The 24900-nt window shown below is 40.1% G+C and overlaps 1 protein-coding gene across 2 annotated transcripts in view; it reads right to left on the bottom strand.

Moving 5' to 3' along the window:
* Positions 1–24900, bottom strand: part of IRF6 (interferon regulatory factor 6) — a 484284-nt gene that overhangs the window by 211093 nt on the left and 248291 nt on the right. For both annotated transcript variants that reach the window (XM_044077119.1, XM_044077120.1), the window contains exon 2: positions 4645–4821. In XM_044077119.1, coding sequence (XP_043933054.1) covers positions 4645–4821 — 177 coding nt within the window. The remainder of the gene's footprint in view (positions 1–4644; positions 4822–24900) is intronic.

Below are 24900 nucleotides of genomic sequence, written 5' to 3'. Positions count from 1 at the left end.
TATTTGGTAAGACCCTTAGCTGGTACAAAAACAAAGTTAGAGAGTGGAAATCTGAATCATTAGACTTGCAAACCAGACTCTTGACAGCAAAATCTAAAAAAAAAATCAGAATCGTCCAGAAGTCAAAAAAGAAATAGAGGAATTAAATAAAAAATATAATGAAATTCTAACACACAAAACTTGTCTAGCCTTGGAAAAATTAAAAAGAAACTCATTAGCCACCTCCCCCAAATATCTACACAACTTATCTACAAGAATTAAAATGCAATCTAAAGCAAATAACATTTGTAGTATATTATCATGAAAAGAAAGGGGAAAAAGTATCAGATAAATGAGACATCCTTGAAGCATTTTGGTTCCATTATATGAACACTTCAAAAAAGAAGCTTTAGATACCAACCAAATAAACTTGGATACAAACCTTATCAATATAATAAAAAAATTACCGAAAACTTAAAACTAGACCTACACAAACCTATATCCTACAAAGAAATTGTTGACAAGATAAAAGAAAGTAAATATAACAAAGCTCCAGGGATAGACGGTATAATTACGGAAATTTACAAACTCTTCCCTTCAACAGTAATCTCCCTTTTTCATAAAACTTTGCTAGAAGTCCAGTCAGAAGCAAAAATACGACCCTCATGGAAATATTCTCTCATAACACCAATTCTAAATGATAATAAACCATCAGACCTTTGCACCTCATACCGACCTCTATCATTATTGAATAATGATTACAAAATATTCATGTCAATCCTAACTAACAGAATGAAAATCCCACTTTCAAAAACAATTAATAATGATCAAACTGGATTTTTATATAACAGGCACACACTTGATAATATTAAAATGATACTTACTCTTATAGGTTATGTGAATAAAGAAGAAAGAGAAAAACACTTGTATTTGATTCCCTCAACTGGGAATATCCATTTAAAACTTTAGCATTATTTGAATTTCCTCCTCCCTTCATCTTATTACTAAAAATAACATATACATTAATAACTTAGTCAACATTAAATTAGGTCCTTTCACCTCAGAATCTATCCATACAACGAAAGGTACTAAACAAGGATGCCCCCCCTTTCTCCTATTTTATCTACTTTGGCTATAGAAATACTTGCAGAAATAATATGCAATAATCCAAGAATAAATGGAATAGAAGCCTATGACCAGCACATATTTAAAATAATGCTTTTGCCGATGATATTTCATTAACCCTATCAAACTCCAGAGAGTCATTAGGAGAGCTAGAAGTAGTAATGGAGAAATTTTATAAGATTTCAGGTCTACACTTTAATAGATCAAAATCAAAATTTCTATTTTTAAATAAGAAAAAAGAACTACAAGTTACAGATAAATCCATCATAGGAAAACAAGAACTTATGCTAAATTATTTAGGAATAGTGTTATGCAAAAATATAAATGAAACAATATTAATAAATTATAAAAACATTATTGAAACAAAAATATATATAGAAAAGTGGAACAAAATTATATTAACTTTTGAAGACAGATTGCAATGAATAAAAATGGTCTTAGTGCCAGAAATACTATATGCAGCATTAGCAATACATTTAATTCCTGAAAGATGCATTCTTAAAGAAATAAACTCATGTTTAATAAAATTTTTATGGTATCCCAAAAAGAATAGAGTAGCTCTAACTCATCACATTAGACCCTGGAAACAAGGAAGATTGAACTTCCCAGAAATAGAAACACATATAAAACCATCTGTGTTTAAAACTACAAACAGACTGGATAAACCCAAATTATTTTGCCAACTGGAAAGAATCAACAACGGCTTTATTAACAAATTAATTTAATCTGTTAAAAAAAATTTTAATAGTAGACCAATCAAACAAATCCTGGTACATACTATGCATAAGTATACAATATAATATACCAAAACCATCTAAAACAACATTAATCATTACATCAATTCCTTTAGGAAACTTATCAATGCAAACATAGCTCGGAAACTTTGGTTTGACCTTTTAACCCCATTTACCATCACTAAGAACTTTCCTCACAAAATATATAGGGAAACAATAACCTCCTGGGAACAAAATGGATTCTTATGCTGGTTTCAATGTGTAAATAAATTAAATGTTTTAGATATACATATGATAAAAACTGCTTACAATATTCCAACACAGGACTGGTTAACCTTACAAAGCATTCTAATGTACACTCAAGAATTATGTAACTTAATTAATAATTCCTCATTTAAAGATATTCCAAATCTAATAAGTTTTCTGTATGAATTTATATATAATAGTTGTGAAATGAAAAATTCCATTTTAAATCTATAAAAAACGAGTTAACATATAAAACAATTCCCAAACCATCATACTGGTAGTTCTTATCAAAAGGTCAGTCATTGCAGTTAACAGAAGAAATTAAAAGTTACATCTTACGATCAGTTAATTACACCTCTAACACACAGTACTGGAAAATATTCAACTGGAAGTTCTTACACAGAGCATTTTTAACACCAGATATAATTAAAAAAATCAGTAATACTACAAATAGTTTTTGCTGGAGGAGTGAAAAGTCAAATAAAGCAGACTGGATTCATATTTTTTATGAATGTAATAAAATGAAATCATATTGGAATGGAATCAATAATTTTTTACAAGCTTTATTTAATGAATCCTTTACCTTAACTAAAGTATTGATAATACTAAATGTAAATGAAGGTCCCTACCTGAATAAGACAAATATGCATTTGTTATGGACAATACTTGCTATATCTAGGAAATGCGTAACCAGAAGGTGGAATTCAAATACACCCCCAACTTTGGAAGAATTCTACACTTTACTGAAGACAACTGCATTAATGGAAATAAAAATCAAAGAACTACGAATCTATCCCAGGCCATTGGTAAATAATCATTGGAAGAAAGTTATATCTTTGTTGGACACACTGCAATAATCAATTTTGTATCTCTGATAACTGATCTGTTAATTCTATATTTAATAACATGCAGTGTATATAATTGAAAGTCAGGCTATTGTAAATATTGTATATAGTTGTTTAAAATTATATTTAAAAATATTATGTAAATGTTATTTTAATTGAAAATAAAAAAAATATTTGAGAGAAAAAAAAGGCATAAATATGTCTTAAATGTAAAAATTTAAAACAGTCAGCTTGACAGAAAAACATTAGCAAAGAAACAAAATTTTTAATATGACCACCGAGAATGAAACGGCTAGTATCTTTCAAATCGCAAGGGAAACAACTGCTTCTGGGCAAAGCTTTACAGATGGCGACTTCTTTCAGAAGTATACGTCCATTCCAGAAATAGCTTTCAGACAGCAAAGTTCCATGTGAACACAATGTAAGCAATTAGCAGTATTTCTTTGGTTGTTGTTTCCTTCTGGCTGCAACCGTTTGATCTGCTGTCAAGTTCTTTCATCTTAGGGAAACAGTCATTTCTGCCCACTCACTCCACAAGAAACAAGAGTTTGTTGCAGGGCCATCACTCTAGCAGCCATCTGATTTTCTGCTTACAGCCCTAACCTCATGCCCTCATGGTTGACAGGAGCACCCAAAGTCACTACAGAAAACCCTGGTATGCCCTCCCTCAAAGTGTGCATGTGGTTCCACACCTGATGCAGAGGCTTACCACTACTGGCTTGGCTGGACAACACTCATGTCTTCAGTCTACATCCATATTTGCTGCCTATAAGCCTTAGTATGCATGATTAAGGAGACTGTCCAACAGGAACAACCAACCCCCCCCCCCGATCAAACACCCCTAACATCCCAATTCAGCTATTCTAGTACCCGAGCACCACAAGTCAAACTAAAGTTACATGGGTTACATGCAGGCTTTTACCCCTCTAGTTTATAAATTCAATCATTATTGAATGTATAAATAAACAAACATTAACACACTATGGCGTGCTGCTCATTTCTCATGTTCTAGGATCTTCTGCCTTGTAGTACAGGCAGACTAGTTTTAGCCTTGATTACTTACCAGTAAAGGCTCAGGCTAATCCCCCCGCTGGTCAGATTCTGAAACACAAGCATCACAGGTTAGCATTACATAAATTACCTGCATTATACCTTAAAGCATCCAAATTATATATCTGATGACTATCATGCCCAATGGTTCCTATATAAACTTTCCCACATTTGCTCCTATTTTCATGTATCAGTTTATCTACTCTTTCTGATAAGACTCCACCTGGGACATCTTGATGCACATCCCATAATACTCTCTTGAATTAGGTGCTGTTAGATACCTGAGGCAGAAGACACCAGCAGGCAGTGGTGTAACGGAAAGCTAATAAGCCAATCTCTTGCTTTGCAAAGCAGGATGTATATGGACAATTAAATTTAGTAGCACACTAGCAGCTGTCTTTCTCCACTCCATACATTTTATCTGAGCTACTTTATGCCTCTATCCTTCAAAGAATTCCAAACACTCAAATCAAATATGACTCTCCTAAAAAAAGGAGAGGATGTCTCCAGGCACTTGAACCTCTGGTTAATACAACCACTTGGAGACTTGAACTTGTTTCTAAACTTGGCCTATTAGGGTCTCAAGGAAAAATTAAACTACTGTGCTGGTGGGAATTGGCATAATGCTGTAAGAAAGTATAAAAGTACACTAGTGAACACTGTACCTTAAAGATAGTGTTTTCCTCTTCATGCTGGGGACTATGCCGTGTTGCATGTTTCCATGGGATCTGAAAGCGTTTGATTTCTCTGTTGAGCCACATAAGGCCAGGATACAGGCCACTATCAACTTGGGCCACCAGCCATGGTTTTAGTCGGACTCGACGGGGATGCAATGACATCATCTGTAAGTGAAGTTTTCAGAAATAAGCGAATTATGCCCACTTAAATTGGAAACTACAAATGTAAGAGTACTTATTGCTAATTTAAATCAAAGTTACACTAGCTACACACACAGTTCATTCTAGCAAATGTAAGAAAAGATGTCTCAAAAAACAAATCTTAATACATTTCAAAAGTACTACTTTAATACTGAGAGTAGTAGACATTCCAAAGATTTTTTTTAAACAAAAAATATTTTACCGAGTTATTATTCATGACACAATCATACATTTATATAAATGAAAATAACCAAATGCAAAACACTAACACCTCTGAGGGAGACCAAAATGCAAATAAGTATGAAAAACCCAACCCAAAACGAGCAGTGAAAGCCCAATGCTTTATTCAGGATTTAGCACTTTCATTCTGACCAGGAACCTCATCAGAATTTAAAAAGGCTGTATACATCACTTCCTTATATACAGGCCTCCTTAAAGTTACAGTGTAATATGTACATAAAAAAAATGAACAAAAATAACAGCAAGTGAACAAAACTGAAGTATTTCCACAAACCAGTCTTAAAATCAAATGATGGTTCACGGTTGTTGTCTTATACAGGAGTTAACGTAAATAAAGAAACTTTAAAAACACAACTCTTTCAAAAGAGTGAGAAAAGCATGCTGCAGCATGTCCCTAAAATAATGTAAATGTGTGCACTATAAAAATGAGTACAAAATCAAAACATTATATAATTTAAAGTATTTAAAAAGTTTCTAAGAAGTTTGTTAATAAATGTCTAACAAAAACAATACAGTATGTTTCTAATAATTTGACATTTTAATACGGAGTGAACTGATGTCATGTCATTCAAGCTAGGTGGATCAGTTGCATTTAACCGTTATTACCATTTTAATTCTAAATTCTCTGGAGCCCCTGGATATTTTTACAGTATTCCAAATGTGTATGTACAATGGCCTGTACAAACTACCTTATGTCTGTATAAAGCACCAATGTTGTAAAGATGTTCTTGTATTCTTTTGTGAAAAGCTTGCTCAGTTTTGGCATCCTGAGCAGACTTGACAGATAGACAAAACCTACTGTGGCACAATTAACATTGACTAGCCTAATTTTGCTGTTAACTCCATTGTCAAGAGTAATTTCTTTATGCAGGGTAATGCAGAAGCATGATTTGCAAAACCTCCATGGAATGGTGCCTTTTCTATGCCCAGGTCCATTGGTGGAGGTAACAAAAGGTTATATCTTACCATAACTTGGCATCTATGCTGTCTTCCTTCATTCCTCCTCATAATAGGGTCTCTGATCAGACATTCTGATCCAGCTCAGCCACATTCCACAGATTTGTATCGGACTCTGAAGCTCTTCCCTTTTACCCATAATGCCCTACATTCACCCAAATACCTCAGATTGAGTTTGCTGATTTCATACATCCATCACCATACAGCAAGATCCAGCATAAGAGGCTCAAACATGGGACAGAGTCCCTTCATAATCTGGGTTCCTCTAGAACAAAAGAGGCAAGAGGATGGTTGGGTGGGAATGTGAGGAGGAATGAAGGAAGACAACACAGATGCCAAGGTATAGTAAGACATAACCTTTTAATCTGATGTGGTCTTCATTCCTCCTCACAATAGGGTCAGTCCCCAGATACATAGATCCCTGGTAGCCCTCATGGAAGGATATGCCAGAGCACCACTGAACCAAAGGAGGCCTTGCTCCTGAATATATCATCCAACTTGTGTGATACAAAGGTGCGACTGCTGGATCATGTCACTGGGGCACAAATATCAATGGAGGTTCTAGAATAGAAACCTGAAGTAGTAGCTACAGCCCTGGTAGAATGTGCCCTGGGAGGTCTAGGTAATTCCAGTTCTTTAGCTGAGTAAATGTACAAAATGCAGACAGATATCAATTTTGCCAAGGTAATTTTAGACATTGCTTGCCCAAGTCTAGTAGATGAGAAAGCTACAAAGAGCTGATCAGACTTCCTGTGTTGTTTGGCCCTGTGTAGGTGAAAAATGAGTCGTCTAAGATGTAGAACAAATTCCCCTTGGAAAGAACACTGGTAATTAGATGGATTGATTGATAGTGTTCTCTGTAGCTACTTTGGGCATAAAAGTAGTACTGGTGCATAAAGACACTCTGTCTTCATGAAAACTATGTAAGGCAGCTTGAAGGATTAAGTCTTGTAGTTCAGAAATCCTCTTAGCAGAAGTTATAGCCACCAAAAGGACTGTCCTTCCATGACAAAAACTGAACCATCAGCAAAAGCTGTGATATGAAAATGATCCCTGGGTTAAAGCTTGCAACACAAGAGTGAGATCCCAAGGAGGAGATGGACCCTTGATTGGAGGCCTTAATAAGAAAACCTTTTATGAAGTACTTGCATAGTTTAAAAGTGAACAGAGAATGGGACTGACTTGCAGCATGAAAACTGGAAACAGCACCTCTGAAGCTTCATAGTTGAGAAGCTTGCTCCTTCCTTGAATAGGGTACTAAGGAATAACAAAACATCTGAAACTGGTGCTGAGAAAGGATCAGTGTTTCTGCTCGTGGCCCACTGGGGTAGATTTTTTTGGTGAAAGCCTTGTGTGAGGCTAGAATTTTTCAGACTGGGGAATTAAGCCTGGACTGCCTCACTAGGGTTAGAAGTGGAGAAACCAAGTGGTTTGTTTGAGGGCACTTGACAAGTGAAAAAGGAGGTCCTGACTTGGCTCCGGTATCCAAGGAGGATATTTCAGATGAGACCATAGCAAGGAGGAAGGAGAACCACAGCTGATGAGGCCAGAAAGGGGCAATGAAGATGACTGAGCTCTTCAACCTGCTTGCCTTATGAAGAAAATTCAGGATGAGAGGAAGAGGAGAGTAAGCAAACAGGTGACCCAGGGGCCAATTGTGGACTAGTGCATCCCTCAGGGACTCCCCCAGAGGAGGGGTCAGAGTGAAGAACTTGCTGCATTTGCTGCTGATGGGAGAGGCAAAGAGGTCGCAATAAGGTTGACCCCAAAGGTTGAAGATCATGTCCCCCACTGATCGATTGCTTTTGGCTCCACACAAGTGATCCCTCAACCTGCTGAATCTGTTTAATAAATTGTTGGTTTTCTCTGAGATATGCAATGCATTGCATTGCATCTAGAAGGCAGTTTGAAGATATCACCCATTCCCACACTCTCATGGCCTCCATGCACAAGTGGTAAGAACGGGTTCTTCCTTGTTTGCTGATGTAACATACAACAGACATGTTGTAGGTCTGTAGGGCAATAGTCCCTACGGGGAGATAGTCCTGAAAGGCTTGTAACACTAGGAGAACTGCTCTTATCTCTAGGACATTGATATGCAACCTGGTCTCATTAGGGGACCACGTGCCTTGGACCATCTTCCCATTGTAATGCCTCCCCAACTGAAATGGGAAGATTCCGTGGTCACAGCGACTATGGGGGGTTAAAAATGGTCGAACTGGAAGGAGTCTGTCTGATTGTATCCACCAGCTGAGGTGATGTTTGCAAATCGGAGTCAAACTTATAGGAAGAGACAGTGGTTGAAAGAGGATGGACCATTGCGCCGCTAATGTCCACTGGAGAACCCGCATGAAGAATCTGACTAGAGAAAATAACAATAGATGCTGACATTGATCCTAGGGCTTGTATGACCAATCCAGCATGGCGGCCCTGTTGGGCTACCAATACCTGCACCTGATTTCTCAAAGTGGCTACTCCGAGTAAAGGAAGAGAAGCTATCAGATTGCTTGTGTTCAGCTGTGTACCTATAAATTCTAGGTTCTGGACCAGAGTTAGGTTGGATTTGCTCAGGTTTATGGTGATGCCTAGAGAATGTAATACCTGGATTAAGTAGTCCCTGGGTTGGATTAGCTGATGCCTCATGGGAGTGGTAAGGAGCCAATTGTCTAAGTATGGAAACATCTGAAATCATCTGAGCCTCAAAGTAAGCTGCTACCACTGCCAAGCATTTGGTGCCTGAGGGGCTGTGGTGAGCCGAAAGGGCAGTGCTCTGAACTGGTAATGATTGGCTCAAAGCCAGAAGTGCAGATATCTCATGGACCGCCTGCCTATTTTGATGTGATAGTACACATCCTTGAGATCTAGCAAGCTCATCCAGTCTCCAGTCATCCCTGTGCAACAGTAGCAGAATAGACTGAACAGTGACTATTCAGAACCTCAACTTCTTTACATATCTGTTCAGCTTGCTTAGATCCCAGGTGGATCTTGGGTCTCCTGTCACTTTTGGCACAAAAAGAAAGTGGATGTAGGTTCCGAATCCTTTTTGTCCAGCTGGGACCTCCTGGATGACTTTTTTGCAACAGTTGCTGCATTTCCTATGCTGCCTCCTCCTTTTGAATGGGGGCACATCAGGAAGGCTTTTGGAATTTGGAAGAAGAAAAGAAATGGGAATGTAAATCGCCTCTGGATAGTATGCTTAGTGCCTAATGGTTTTGAGTCAACTGGGTCCAGGCTTTTGGGTGCAAAGCTAGTCGGCCCCGGACTTCCTCCAGAGACAGACAGGCAGTTCTTCAGAAGCATTGGTAGGGCTTACCAGGAAAGGATTCCCTAAAGTCCTGGTTCTGCAACCCCCTCTGCTTCTACGGTGCTGCCTACCATCAAACCTTCCCCCTCTGCCTCTACAAGAGGGTTATCCACTCCAGTCCTGGAAAGGCCCTCTGAATTTGCAAATCCAAATTTTCTTGCCTGCACATTGGTTCCCCAAGAAGGACCTCTGGGGGTAGAATACTTTATTCCAACAGCAGAAAGGGTCTTACCATCCTTTTCACTATGGATGAGTGTATCACAATCTGATGACCCAAAAAGAGAGAAGCCATCGTAAGGGTCATTCACAAAAAATGCCTTAAAGGGCTCCACAAAATCACACAGCCTCATCCAGGCATGCCTCCTTAGGGAAAGTCCTGAACTGGCTGCTCGTGAGGTACCCTTCATGGTATGGGAGATCATCGATGAGTTGGCGACGGACGATAGAGAAGTCAGCTTGGGAGAAATTTTCTTACATTTCTCCAGTCATGGACTCAGAGATGAGAGTTCTTTGATCAGATCTCTCTGAAGCCAGGTAAAATGAGCTAGATAGTTTAATGACATCAGCCTAAAAGTCGCTGAGCCATAAATGGACTTCCCAATCCTTTCCAATGCTCTGGACTCCTTGTTAGGTGGATGGTCCTTAGCAGTTTCTTCTGCCAGCTCTTTCTTAGGGGCTGATCAACTATGGGACTCTTACTCCAATGTTTCCTATCTGCAGGAGATACAAGAAACCTATCAGGTCATTTAGGTATGGGTTCAATGGTGTCCGTTTCCTTCCATGCCTGGTGGGACACAATCAAACCAGGGCATCCACCGGGGGGGGGGGGGGTCACCAGGACATAGATGGGCCCGTCCTGAACACCTTCCAGAGACCTGACTCAGAGGAGGGAGGGTGGGCAGATCACCCACTTTTCTGTTTCAGGATCTCTAATATGTCCCCAAAGGAGATGTCTTCTGGTCGGGATTGGGGGAGATCAGGGGAGATCCTTCCTCCTCATCAAAGTCAGTGTCCTTGGTTAAAGACTCCAATGGGGATTCAATGAGTCTCCTTTTGCAAGTCTTCTTCCGAGGGACTTCCTCAGCTGGGTACTCTGGGAAAGTGTGGGAAGAATGACATCCTTCCTGACCAGGAAATTCTTGGGGGCCATTTTGGACTGAAGACTCATAGCAGGATTAATGGATTCAAAGCCTGGATCAGATGGGAGTTGAGAGGGTGGACTGAGGGACATGGGTCATCTGATCTCCAACTCGGGAGAAAACCCTCTCCACTATCTGAAAGGCCGATGGTCCAGGAGAAGTCCTTTCCATTTCCCCCAAAGCTGAAACACTGACTGAAAACAGCCAAGACTCACCCCATATCCACTACCTCCAAAAGGGATCTGACCCAAAATGTCAAGTGCTGAGGAAACTAGGGGAAGAGATGGCTCCAAGAAGGATGGAGCCATCCCTAGTCCCCTGGATCCAGCACCAACACCACAATTCCAAGACCCACTCTGCTCCAAAAGAACTGGAACAGGGCTAGTCAAGGGAATCCTTGGCAATGATGAAGGGAGTTTCCCCTGCACAGAGTCCAGCACACCCAGCAGTCCTAAATCCTGTGACTCTGAAACCAAAGGTCATATCGGAGGAGATATTACGATGGTATGGCCAGTGTAGTTCCCGGATCTGACACGGGCTGGAGCCAAGACTACCCATAACCACATCTGGGCCTTGAGGAATCTCCTCATCATCCTGTCCATGTCCACCATGGACTAACTTCTGGAGGACCTGGATAAAGTCAATGAGGGAGAACTGTATATTTTGTTCTGGAAGAATGAGCCAGGGGACCTTGTCGAGGCCCTCTCATCCTGAGGAACTGGATCCAACATAGGAACTAACAAAGGTGGATGAGAAATGGTAAGGGCATCCCCTGGATATGAAGCAGCTGATGGATCCGAAGGGGGAGGCAATTCTTCGGGTCCTTAGAAGTCAGATTTCTTTGACTTCTTAGTCTCAAGAGTCCCTCAGGGATACAGGGGCAGACCTCTTTTTTGCCTCTTTGGTGGTAGCCAGTGAGGAAGAAGATGAATCCAAAGAACGGGTCTGAGCCTGCAGAGCCAAGGAAGAAAGAATGCCCCAAGTATCATCTTGTTTCTTCAGCTGGCTAGTGCATGCAGATTAAATAAAGCACAAGCCGAACAATCCACATTTAAATGCTCAGCCCCCAAACAATATACGCACTCCTTATGGGCATCCTGGTTGGGGATTTTGTGCCCTCAAGAAGTGCAGCACTTGAAACATGATGAAGTTTCATCAGCCATGACAAGAAGCCCGCCAGAAACAAAGTTTCAAACCTAACTGGCGTGACAGTATTGAGGTTACGGACACAGACTTAACTACTAAACTACAGGTATGTTTAAAGTCTGTAAGTTTAGAGAAATAGGCAGTTAATGATAAAAGGATAGGACTATTTTTATTTTTTTTTTTAAAGGAAAAGGCTCTATCACACAGCACACACTGACTAAAACTGAGAAGAAATAAAGGACAGAGGACTTGCAGTATCAGCTAAGAGTAAAACCTGAAGGAAATTATTCCCACAGCTTGAGAGCATAAGACCCGCATCTGGACGCTGAAGCAGCAAACAAGATCTGAGGCATTTGGGTGAAGGTAGGGCATTGTGGGAAATGAGGAGGAGCTTGAGAGTTGGATCCAAGTCTGTGGAATGTGGCTGAGTTGGATCCAAAGGTCGGATCAGAGAACCTATTGTGAGAAGGAATGAAGAAGACATCAGATCTCTCAAAAATCTGCTTTAAATTGTGAGCTGTCTTGTACACGCATATTGGCTCTGAACCCAAAAAGTCTATCATGGTGGTGTTAGAACTAATAACGCACCAGTTCTACTGATAATGTTATTAACATAGAGTGCTACTTTGTTATGTTCTATAATCAGTGCTACTTTGTAATCATAGCGGTTATCTCCAGTGGAGTGCTTCTCGGCTACCATGGTTTTCTTTTCTAAATGTAAATCAAATCCTAGTAGGGTTTTGTGTTTGTTCCCCATTCATGTAATATTTACATGCTAATTGTGTTTACAAAATATACTGGGTAGCCCCGGTGAGTGAACATGTTCTTTAGTGTGAATTCTTCTTCCAATGCCTCTTTAGTAGAAGTCATTCTAGGCACTAGAATGTGTTGTCATTTTACCAAACTCCTTTTGTAACTCTTAGGGTGGTAGCTATTGTAGTGCAAATACGAGTTACTGAAAGTTGGTTTTCTGTAAATCTTTGATATGAACCCATCTTGTTCCAGATGAAATTGAAATGTCAAATAGTTACGATCATGACTATTAAAATTCCAAGTGAATTTTAGAAAGGAAGTGGAAGTGCAGAGTTGTTAAATTCTGGAATGAATTCCAGGGAACCCTCCCACAAAACAAAAATATCATCCAGATATCATACATATGTTTTACAGAATTTAAACATGTGCCTTCTCCCATGACAGCAAATACCAAGTTGACATATGAAGAGGCACAAACCGCTCCCACGGCAACTACCTTGATATGTTTAAAAAAAAAAAAAAACACTCACCCTCAACGTAAATAAAAGTTTTTTTCCAGCACAATCAACATCAATTTTTTTTAAGGAATTCCACCTCAAATGTTCATCAAGAAAGAACATTCTGTTAAACGGTTATAAAATAGTTCAGTGCCTAGGTGTTGGGTATGCATGCAAAAAGATCTATAAACATCTATGGTGAGAAATCCTACATTCTTGGACCAAAGTTTGTGAGCAAGTCTAAGTCCTCAAATTCTTCAGTAAGTGAGATCTTTCCTCAAACCATGGTTTCATGTGCTGCCAACTATGGGTCTGTATTTTAGGTTTTCTACTCCTTTGTGAATCTTCGGTATACCAAAGAACTTTGATGTAGTGTTTTTTTTTTAATTAGTAAATTCAAAAGAGAACCAAAGATTCAAAGAAACTTAGTCATTTAGGACCACACAAGTGCAGCCTAAACCAAATTACAAATGTCAGCTCACGACAGAAATGCAGTGCAAATAACGCAGATACAGCGGTATCAAAGAATAACATAAGAAAGAAAATAACACTCATGCCATGCAAGAGGTAGCTCACATTACATAACACATTCAATAGCCATTATCCAGTGATAAATAATAAATACCCACCACCAAACCCCTACACTGTCAAGATATAGAATAAATAGAGACTAATGAACAGCAGCTGTTTCATTACCATACTGCACTTGTTAGCCTTAGATGTGACTCACTACAAACCAAAGCACTTGCAGAACCAGCAGACAAAACGCCTCTTCAGGTCAGTGAACCAAAAAGATTAATTTAACGTCACAAAACAGTAACTTGCGTTTTCGTCTTTAGACGTCATCAGAATGAATAGTTAACCAAACTACTCCTTAAATAACCCTCCCTTCCCATTGACAAAACAATTAACCAATTAAAACACTTGGTATAATTGAATGTAGTGCATTCAAAGTGCAACTGTAAAAATGCAACTATAAAAACTCCTAAAACAAATAGTTACTTGTTACAGTAACAGATTTTTTAAAAAGCAGATTTTAAAAAACATTGAATCACATAATTAATATGTAAATACATAAAATGCAGGCCATCAAATGTAATATAATAGAAACAAGTAAAGATGTGTTGCACCAAAGTTTTAAATTGTGTTGAAACAAAACCACACTGGTAAACTAGTAAAACACTGCCATCTACTGGTTAAGAATTAATGCTAAATAAATGCATTCTAGTTTAGCAGATATAAGTTTAAGGACAGGGGCTAAAGAAATATAATTATTCAAGCCTGGTTCACTGTTGGCCTCCAAGCTCAACTGCCAAAATAGTTTCCTGTACTCTATCGTTGTCTCCCAGGGACCACCTCGAGGGTCCTGTTCTATTTTTCTACGACAAAAAAAAAACAAACTGCATCTTTACAAAGTTATGCCTAAATAGTGCTTTAGTGTCTTGCTTACTAATGTCATAGAGATGTTCGTATATTCGTCTCTTAAACTTCCTTGTGGTCTTCCCTATGTAGAAGGCTCCACAGGGTTTACAAATGGTGATATATATGACCCCCATGGTGTCACAGTTGGAGAAAGTGTTAATTTCTAACTTTGCGTTCCTCTCCATTAAAAACAAACTCTCCCCCTGCATAACATGTGAGCATTGGGAGCAAGCCCCCACACTTAAAAGTGCCTTTCTTCTGCCTACCCTGCTTTGGTTTTCTATATTTCAACATTTTCTTGATATTTTCCCCCTTCCTATAAGTAAATTTCAGGGGGTCCTTGAATAACAAGTCCAAGTCAGAATAGTACCCAAACTTCCCCCAATTTCTAGAAATAAATGTATTTAACCAAATAAGTGTCAGTACTGAAATGCAAGATGAAATTACTACTCCAATTTGTGTCTGGGGTAGGGGTATTCTCTGTGTTGGTTACAGTGTGTTCCAATACCCCTAAGATGGGACTAAATCTCCCCCCTCCCATTTTTTACTTCATTCAATACTTCTTCTATTAAAGCAAGGGAGTAATTTCTTTCCAAAAACATATCTTTCAAGGGAGTAATTTCTTTCCAAAAACATATCTTTCAGTTTCTTACTTTCTAAGTCAAAGTCCCTATCAAGGGACGTCATCCTACTACTCCTACTCCTAATGAACTGCCCTTTCAAAATTCCTTTCTTTTGTTTGAAAGGGTGGGCACTAGTGTAAAACAAGTAAGACTTTGAACAAGTCACTTTTCTGTAAACATTGGACTTAAATTTTCTGATTTCAGGTATCTTTTCAATCATCACATCCAAATATTGTAAGTGTTCCCTAGAAAAGCTGTGGGTGAATTTAAGGAACTCAGTAGTACTACTGACGTACTCGATAAATTCTATTAGTTTCTCCTCAGGTCCAATCCAAAACATACAAATATCATCCAAGTAACGTCGATGGTATGTACAATACTGAGAATATACGGAATGAAAAACTGCTCTTCCCAAATGGACAATACCAAGTTAGCATACATGGGGGCACAACTAGCCCCCATGGCTACTCCACTTGTCTGCCTAAAAAACTCACCCTCGAAATACAGAAAACTGTGCCTTGGTACCAAATCCATCAAATCCATAAACACCAAAATACTGTTTTCATGAAAACTTCCTTTAGTTCTAAGAGCTTCTTCCAACCATTCTAACCCTAACTTGGGAGGAATGACATTAAATAAATCCTGGATATGTAAAGTAACAAAGATGTGTTTGTCACTATATAAGTCACTGTTGATACTTATAAAAAATTCCAAGAGTCCTTCAGAATGCTCGCCTGCTCTTGCCAGACCCTTTTTAACCCTAGGTCCAAAAATTTAGCCAAAGGTAAGTTTTAGACCCAGTGGCTGCCACAATTGGTCTGAGTGGCGGGTTGTCCACATCCTTATGGACCTTGCGTATACCAAAAATAGATGGTACTATTGGTTTGTCCACAATTAAAAAGTGATGGGTATCTTGACTAATCATGTCTTTATCAACCAGTTCTTTAAGAATAAAATCAATATTCCTATGGGCTATAAAGATTGTATCTGTCCATGTTGTTTAACATACCCAGCATCTTGCCTGAATAAATAATACTGCCCGTAAGGAACCCCCCCCCTCTTGCCGGGTTTCATAACCCTGACTTGACGGTTGTTCCTTAAAGAATCCAAAAGAATCCAGGAGGGTGTGTTCTTCCTTATTCAAATTATATTGTATTCTTTTCTTATTCAGACCCTGTCAAAGCTCCCTTTCTACCTACATTTCAAAGTTTTTTAACTGGGGGTGAAGGGGTGATTATAAGTACTTTTTCTCTTAATCAAGTTCATGCCCCCCCCTTTTCATGGTGCATTAATAATTCTAAGTTCTTTTTTCTCAAAAACAATTTTAAGTCAATCAGAACATTCGTAATTTGACTTCTGTTACTAGGTACAAACTTCAAACCTTTACTAAACAAACTAAAGTGTGTGCAGGCAATGTCTAGGCTACTACAATTGTATATACTAAAATTGTGACATTTGTGCCTGTACCCCTCGATTACTATACCGTTGTCTTGTATCAAACTACGAGTGGGGCTAATAAGGGTAAGTATCTCCTCCTGTTTGAATATTCCCCTCTGTTGGGGTAGTAGTTGACTGGTGTTTGTTTTATCCTCTCAGATCTCCTCAGTGTGGGAAAATCCAAAGGGTCGTTCAAAGTCGTACCACCCCATAGTTTCCCCAAAAGGATAATTACTATAGCCCCCTCCATGACCCCATTCTTGGTAGTCCCAATCTTCTCCCTGTAAATCATCATCCATGTGGTCACTGATTCCTGTACTGATGCTTAAAATTGGTTTGGGTTTAGGGTAACATTGTTCTTCCCTATACTCTGATATCCCTATCAAGCTTCTTACATTTCCTGTTAAATAAAAATTTGCACTTTTCGGCAATCTTTACTTTCACATTTAAATATTTGGATCTTTCTTCTTCCACAGTAAATAGCAAATCAGTGGTAATCTCTGTTAGTTTTTTCTAGGTCTTTAAAAGTAATGTGTCCATTTCTTGTTCATTGTTTTTAATGATGGCCCGCAATATATCCAAATCACAATGATTAAAAATTTTAATGAGTTCTTTATGAAACTCACCACCCTCTAACATTGTTTGGGTACTTATAAATATGTAGTTAATCTGTTGGGCACAATGCCCCTCCCAATACACTCTTGTAAGTAACAGTTATCCATATTTAAAGATTTGTATTTAAGCATTAAATCATACAACAGGCTCACATTCATACTATAACCGTTACCTTGGTTCAAATTTAACCTTCGGTTAGTATCCTCACTAGGTACAGAAAAATTACACCTAGATTTTAACCATCCCTGCACAGATGACACCCCCCCCCCCCCCCCCAGTTCGTGGACTTGAGAGTCTTTTGCATTATTGTCAATACGGCTACAAGCTGAAAAAAAGTCACCTTGGTGGGAGGCATGAGTCGCTCTCTTTCCCTCACGCGTGTTGGAACTCTCAGAATCAGGTCTGGGAACTACTGTCCCTTAGGTCGCCACTGGGTTCGTGGGAGTCATTTTCTTCTGTAGTCCCTCTCCTGTGACCTCTTGAGGACTGTATACCCTGTGAAGGGCCCAAGGCTAAAACTCTATGTCCCTCCGAGGTGATGCCTCCTGGTTACCTGGTAGCAACGCCTCCAGTATGTTGTTGTCAAAAGCCCCACTAAAATTAGGTGAGGCTATAAAAGGAATGTGGTGCAATGCAAGAATACCCAGTAACTGGGAAAGCTGTTCTTCCACCCTTGTGAGCCAGTTGCTCACACCATCCAAGTCACTGGCTTGTCCTAACGGAGAGTCCATGCTGGTCTGCAGTTCCTCCATCCAAAACCCAAAACAATTAACACAACTGACTTAGACGGGACTGAGTATAGCCATCATATTACATAATAGTAATGCTGGGGGTAATTGCTCTGAGCAGGAGGATTAAAGGAAAAAAAAAAAAAAAAAAAAGAGGCTTCAATGTATCAGGTATTATGGTTGGTGTCTGTATTAATAAGTCTCACAGCTGTAGGATATAAACTGTTCCTGAATCTGTGGAAGCTGCGGTACCTCCTTCCAGATGCAAGTTGTGAGACCCAATTGTGGGCTGGATGGGTCGAATCAGCAAGTATTTTACATGTTCTCTTTTTTGCTCTTGTAAAGAAAAGCTCCAGAATAGAAGGGAGGTTTTTGCTCAAGATTTTCTCAGCCACCCTCACCACCCTCTGTAGTTTCTTCTTCTCAGCAGCTGTGCAGTTGTTGAACCATGCTATGAAGTTGCTAGGGCTTTTTGAGCTTTCTCAGGAGGTGAAGGCTCTGTTGAGCCCTCTTGACTATATGGTTTGTTTTAGCAGCCCAGGAGAGGTCATCAGAGATGTGAAGGCCCAGGAACTTGGTTGTTTTGACGTTCTCTACTACCTCCCCTTTGATAGCAAGTGGATGCTGAACTGTTGCCTTTCTCCTGAAGTCCATAACCATTTCTTTGGTCTTATTAACATTCAGGTCCAGATTGTTCCAGTCACACCAGGCAAAGTGTTCACCTCATCCCTGCAGTTATGTTCATTCCCACTGTTAATGAGACTCAACGGTGGTATTGTCAGCGAATTTTATAATATGGTTCGACTTGTGTTTTGCAGTGCAGTCATGGGTGAGGATGTTGAAGAGCAAGGGGCTGAGCACACAACCTCGGGGGACATCAGTATTCAGGACTGTGCGTTGAGAGGTGTTGTTTCAAGTGCATGTTCACTGGGGTCGACCAACCAGAAAGTCAAGAGTCCAGTTACAGAGGTGCTTGTTTATCCCAAGTTTCACAAGTTTATCCAGCAGTTGCATCGGTACCACAGTGTTGAATGCAGAACTGAATTCGATGTACAGCATCCTCACATAGTTGTTTCTCCCTTCTAGCTGTTTTAATGCAAGGTGTAGTGTGACAGATACATCATCCGCAGTTTTCTATTTGCCTGGTATGCAAATTGGAGTGGATCGAAGGACTTAGACTCACAGATAGAGGTTTTTTCACAATCCTCTAAAAGCACTTCATGACGTTTGAGGTTAAGGAAACCAGTCTGAAGTCACTGAGGCAGGTAGGGTTGGGTTTCTTTGGAAATGGGACAATATTTGTTTCCTTGAAATACGAGGGAACTTTCTCCATAGCAAGGGACGAGTTGAAGATGTCTGTCAGTACCGGACATACCTGATCACCACAGCCCTTCCTACAACACCTTGCCAGGTATGTTGTCTGGTCCAGCACCCTTCCTAGGATTCACCTTCTTGAAGCTAAAGTCTTACCTCCTCGGAGTTTAAGGTGAGCACCGTCTCCTCTTTGTCGGTGTTTGTTTTAGAAGGTACGGTGGTGGTGTTCTCCTCAAATCTGCCAAAGAAGGAGTTCAGTTAATTTAGGAATTCCAAGCTGTTATCACATTGGGGTGGGTCCATTCCTAAATATGGGTTATGCTGGGGGTAGAGAGTCCATGTCCAGATGTTTTGGGGGGTGGGGGGTAGTGGGTGTATGCTGCAACCCTTTCTGAGCTCCTCCTGTGATGCAAAATTGTGAGGGTCAGAGTGGTGCAAATGGCTAATGTGCTTATCTTCTACAGGTGCTTGGTAGTAATAGTTAGTGTTACCAGAGGGGTAGAACTATGCGGGTAGGTAGTGCTGTTTTTGCATTCCTGTTGTCCTTACAATTTCCTTGTTTTTCCTGGCTAAAATTCTGTTTGCATTTGTTGTCAATATGTAAAAAAGAAAAAAAAATTACATTCTGAAAACAGCAAGTCACTTTCAAAAGCATTTTTTAAAACCTCAGCTTCTTCGAGTAAATTCTCAATAGCCATGGTGTTATATATAATAACCACACCAATAAGTTCTAAAACAAAATGCTTAAAAGTAGCAATAAAGTCTCTGAACATAAAATCATTCTCAGCCTGTTAAGGAACTTGTAGAGCTCTTTTGGAACAATTCCCAGTCTACTGCACTCTGTAAGACATGCGTTGTCAACCTGCAAGTTTTTAATCTACTGTAGATTTTTTTTCAAGCAGGTTAATCTGTTCTTTAAGACAGCCATTGCAGACTTGACCTGTCACCTGTCCATTTGGTTCTCTGATACAATGTTTGTAATTAAAATTAAAAGATTAGTTTAACCAAATCTCAAAATTAAAATTCGCTTCTTCTCGTGATGCAATATCGCTATGATTCAAATAAGAAAAAGAGAGCCTTGACGTACCAAAACTAACAGACGCAAAACAACGTCATATCCTCCCTTGCACTCTTGTGATGTATGTCATATACACAAAAATAAAAATCAAAACCAAAAACCCACCTCCAAACGGCCCACCATCCTTGTGCTAACTATATGCTTACAATATATTGTCCATATCGCCCGACTACAAAGAGACCTACAAACCCAGGGCTACACTGTGGGAAGAGGAGGGACCAAAAGCAGCGAACACAGAGCAATTACAACCCAAAAGGTTAGGTTACAGTGGATACAGCTTCCCAAAATGTCAGAAAATGCCCCATAAAACTGCAAAAACAAAAGAGCAAGGAGGCCTTGCAGTAAGAATATAGTGGCAGGTGATAATACAGAGAGAAAATGCATGCCAACCCACACACAACCTTGCCTAAGTGGCAAGGGGGAAGTGGACTTAGAGCAATTGACAAGGAAAGTGAAAGTAGAGAGCAATGCAGAACTGGCCAATCCTGCCTGGCTGTACCAAAGTGGCAATCAAATAACAACTGCTGTTACAGTAAAGAAATCCCAGTAAAGATGAGGAAAAATCCCAGCTGCTGCCTGGAAAACCTCAAAAACACCAAAAGAAAGCAGTAGAGCCCTTTAGTTTGAAATAGTTAATTAGAGTTCTGCTTTTGGACAATCAAAAAAAAAAAAACAATTGAAACCATGGAAATTGTTTGGGTTGATACAAAGTTCTGCTGAAAGAAATAGTTGGTTTTGAAGTAAACTAGAACACAGTGTGCAAAAAAAGGTCCCCTTGGAATAGGGATTTAATGAATACCCTACAACAGAAAGCATTCAGAACCCAATCCACTTAAAAGGAAGGGAAATTGATAAAGGATTCCCCCGTAATGAGGAGTATCTAAAAAAGCAGTCTTCCATGATAACTGTTTCAAACCTTTAGCAAATGCAGGGCTCAAAAGGTTTGTGGAAATATCTTCCTCAACACAAATCTCTAAGATGATAATGGGCAAACCCGCTCATAGGCTGCAGGAATAACAAAAAAAAAGGTACTTTTAGAAAACACAATCTTGAATAAGCCAAGCAGGGTAGGAGCTCTTAGGTGGGGGTCTAGCTGGGGAATTGAAATACCGAAAGAGTTAGGAACTCTTCAGAAAGAAATTTCTCTAGCATGCTATCAAAGTGACAAGAAAGGCTCTTCTTTGATAAATTGTTCAAAGAGTGACAAAAAAACTGCTCTTAAAGAAGTAAGATATTGACATTTGTCAAAACAAATTAGGCTCAAGAAACTAGGATATCTTTTGCATAACATTCTTCTCTTGCTCTTCCTCTTCAAAACCTTTTGATGCAAGGAAACTAAAATATGAGAGGTCAAAATGTGCAGAGTCCTTTCAAATGGTCCTCCCTTTGGCTGATAGGAAAAGAATCCTTCCAGGCTGTTAGGGCAAGATATTTCTCGGCTATGTTAGCCAATGGCTGGCCTCCAGGCAATGAAGCGCAGGCAGAAGGCAATGAACTCTATCATCCATGCATACCAGAGTCTCGTATAATGGGTACCCTTGGGAAGAGGCCATTCGTGACTATTAATATACATGAGAAGCTTGTCTGAAAACAGAAAGTACCTTTAGGAGGCAGAGGTGGCTGTTGACACAATTGAGAATTAAATCTTTGAGGAAAAGAGAGCATGTGGTGGAGCAAACACATGATGAAATGGAGAGCTGATGCAAAACCTGACAAGCTGATCAGAAACATGAAGGGATAGCTTCCACTCTCTGGAGGCTTGTCTGACCATGTCCATTTCACACCTGCTTAGAGGTCTCAATTTCCCTCGTGAACAGATCTATTGTCATCTAAAAGACACCTCTGCTAAGAGGTTCTGTGGGAGATTGCCTTTGCCTACCTGAAAGGCCATGGCAATGTGAGATGCAGCCTTCATGTAGTAAATCATGAATGAGTTGCATAGTTGATTAGAATGTGTTCCCCCTTGCTTGTTGAAGGCGTTTGTATTGCTGTTAAGAATCCAACACTGAGTCTAGCAATGATATGTTGATGTTGTAGTAATGCAAGCTGGCTGTATATGTAGAGCTTATAGTCACAAATGATCTTATAATGTGTCCATGTAAACTAGACCACTTGTTGACTCTTCCACTTGAATCTTAGATGAGCTCCAAAGCTTTCTGTGAAGCAGTAAACCACTTGTATTGAACCACTTGTTTGCGATTGAACATTTTGTAATATTTTAATGTAATCTTCCAGGGCTGTGTTTTGACATCCTTTTGAATTTAAGGAGCTTGTTTCCTGACCAGTGGGAGATGTTGGCATTGGGAATATAATGCATTTTGAATGCTAAGTGTGCTTCCTCTGTGGACTTGTCCAGCCGCACGGCTATAGGAGCCTAAGCTGTGAAGGTAGAACCCTTTGTTTGTTGAGGACTGGAAGGAAACAAAGGAGCAGGTTTGATGTAGGACTGTATTGGAAGTAGGATGCACATTGGGGTCTAGTTGAGACTTTTAAATTAGGCAAGAATACCGGAAGTATCAAGTCAAAGGCCATCTGGGATGCTGTGTTCAGTGATGGAAATGAATCTGGACTTATTTGGTCACATGCAGTTCTAGGCATCTTAGCACTGTATTCAGTCAGCTTGAACTGGTGAAAAGCTCTTCAGAGGCTTGAAACTTTCTTCTGCCTTCAGAAATAAAGAGCCAAGAAATGCAATGCTTTCTGTATCTGAGCTATTGACAAGAAACGCAGATTCGTGAACATTGAAAGTGCAGTAGATCTATGAGAACATGCTTCTTAAGATAAAGAAAGACCCAAAGCCATGACTTTTACTTTCTGCAATTTAGAGAGATAGGAGGCAAGCGCAGCACTGATAGGGAAAAAAGGAATTCTCCAATGGAGTTGTTTAGGAAGATTGAAAAGCTGCAGCAATAGATGTTTCCCAGAACAGAATACTTGATCTTTGTTGAGGGATAGATAAATCAGATAGATAAATAAGATTAAATTCTTTGGTGAATGTCCAGAATGACCTGTTTCCCAGGCCCAAAAAACATAGAGCCTGTGAAAGGAGGCATGGTACTGAAACACCCTACTCAACCTGAAATAACTTTAGAGGTGACTTTGTTATGGAGGGAGTTGGTTATGATTTACTTTGAAAAACTCCATAAATCCTGGAAGGTGGTCTTGTGATGGCAATACCCTTCCCCAGGGGTACCTGTCTCTGGTAAAGGCTTTGAAATTTGCCAGCCTTCCCCCAAAGGTGCTGCGGCTGCAGGCTCTGGCAGCTGAGGCAGAAGAACTTGGGTCTGCTCGGTAGCCTTCTAGAGCCTGAAGCTCTGCCAGCTGAAAGAAAGCCCTCTACCCCTGAACTAGCCTGAAATCTGCCTAGGACCACGCCTCTGGAAATGGTAGATTTCTTTCTAAGAAGGTAGACACCACCCTGCTAACGCCTTAACTCTCAGCCTGCATAGGACCTGCCTTTCTATCCACCTTTTTAAATGCGTCTCAGCCTCAGGAGGAAGGCTTCTACAACAATCTAAAACTGGGCATTTAAAACAACGTCAGGACAGCTTAGACAAAATTGATCCTTAACGGCAGATGGCAGCCACCGTAAAGTTTGATCTACAGGCTCACACCTCACGAGGAAGGCAGCCAGTGGCAACCACCAGCCTGCAAGGCCTGCCACCACCCTGTTCCCAGCAGGCACTCCATGTACGCAGAATTTCACAAAATACCACTCAAAGCATCAAACATCTTGCAATCAATACAAACTGCTATCACATCAACCTTGTTCCACAGCACAAGTGGAGATGTTCACATGTGAATGAAATAATGAAACTGGCAGTTCAAGCCCAGTCAACATGAAAAAGTCTGCCAAGTTGCTTCTTCCCGATTCTCCTTAACCTTCTGGCATCCAGCCGGATTCAACTGCAGAGCCTGCCTTTAGGCCCATGGCTAACAGTTTCTGGGTCTGCCTAGGACTCTTAAAAGAATGCTTATCTGCTTCAGCTTTAGACTCTACAGGCACTTGTGAACAGGTAAAAGAATCAGGACAGAAGCAAGCTTCAGACATCTTCAAAATCATCCAAACTAGCTCCAGGAAACAAAAAACAGCCTAGGCCAACAGCCTAACAATGCTGGGGCAATTTCTTTCCTCAACCCTTCAATCTTGACCTTCTTCCTAACTTGACCTTCTGAAAAATCCCTCATTTGAAAAAGAAAGGAGGAAAAAGAAAATAGGTAGGAGTATCAGAACATCAGAATCAGAATAAGGGAGTGGGGAATAAGGAGAGACTCTCCACTCGAGAAATCAGAGAAAATGCCTCAAACCCCCAGCTCAGGCTCCCCCCAGGCCTCTTCAGGCCATAGGAGGAGAGGGAAGATCTGATCAATAAAATAAATCCTTTCTAAATTTAAAAACATCTTTTGGGCAATAGTAGAAGAGCTAAAGAGGGCAACTAACTGTAAAACTAAAGGCCTGGCCCTCTGCCCTGCTTGGGGGAAGCCTTTGAAACAGAAGCCAAGTTAGGGAGAAGAGGGGAGTATTATAGTATGAGAAGCCCCCCCCCCTGACTCAGTCCTCCTGAGAGCCACATATGTAATAACAAGGTCTCCCCTGGGAACACAAGAAAACCTCCGGGAGCCACCGGGCCCACCGACACCCTCCTCTAACAACCGTCTCTGGCACAGCGTTCTTCTCTACTTAACTGTTAACTGCCTTGTCCTCTTCTCTTTTGAAGGCGGGAAGGTCCGGAACATCCGGCGGCACAGTATTTCCCAAAGACTAACCTCCGCACAATCCAACCTTCTCT

Source organism: Protopterus annectens, chromosome 7.part0, assembly GCF_019279795.1.
Source record: "Protopterus annectens isolate FY-2018-M chromosome 7.part0, PAN1.0, whole genome shotgun sequence".
NCBI lineage: Eukaryota > Metazoa > Chordata > Ceratodontiformes > Protopteridae > Protopterus > Protopterus annectens.
This window is presented reverse-complemented; position numbering and strand designations above follow the sequence as displayed.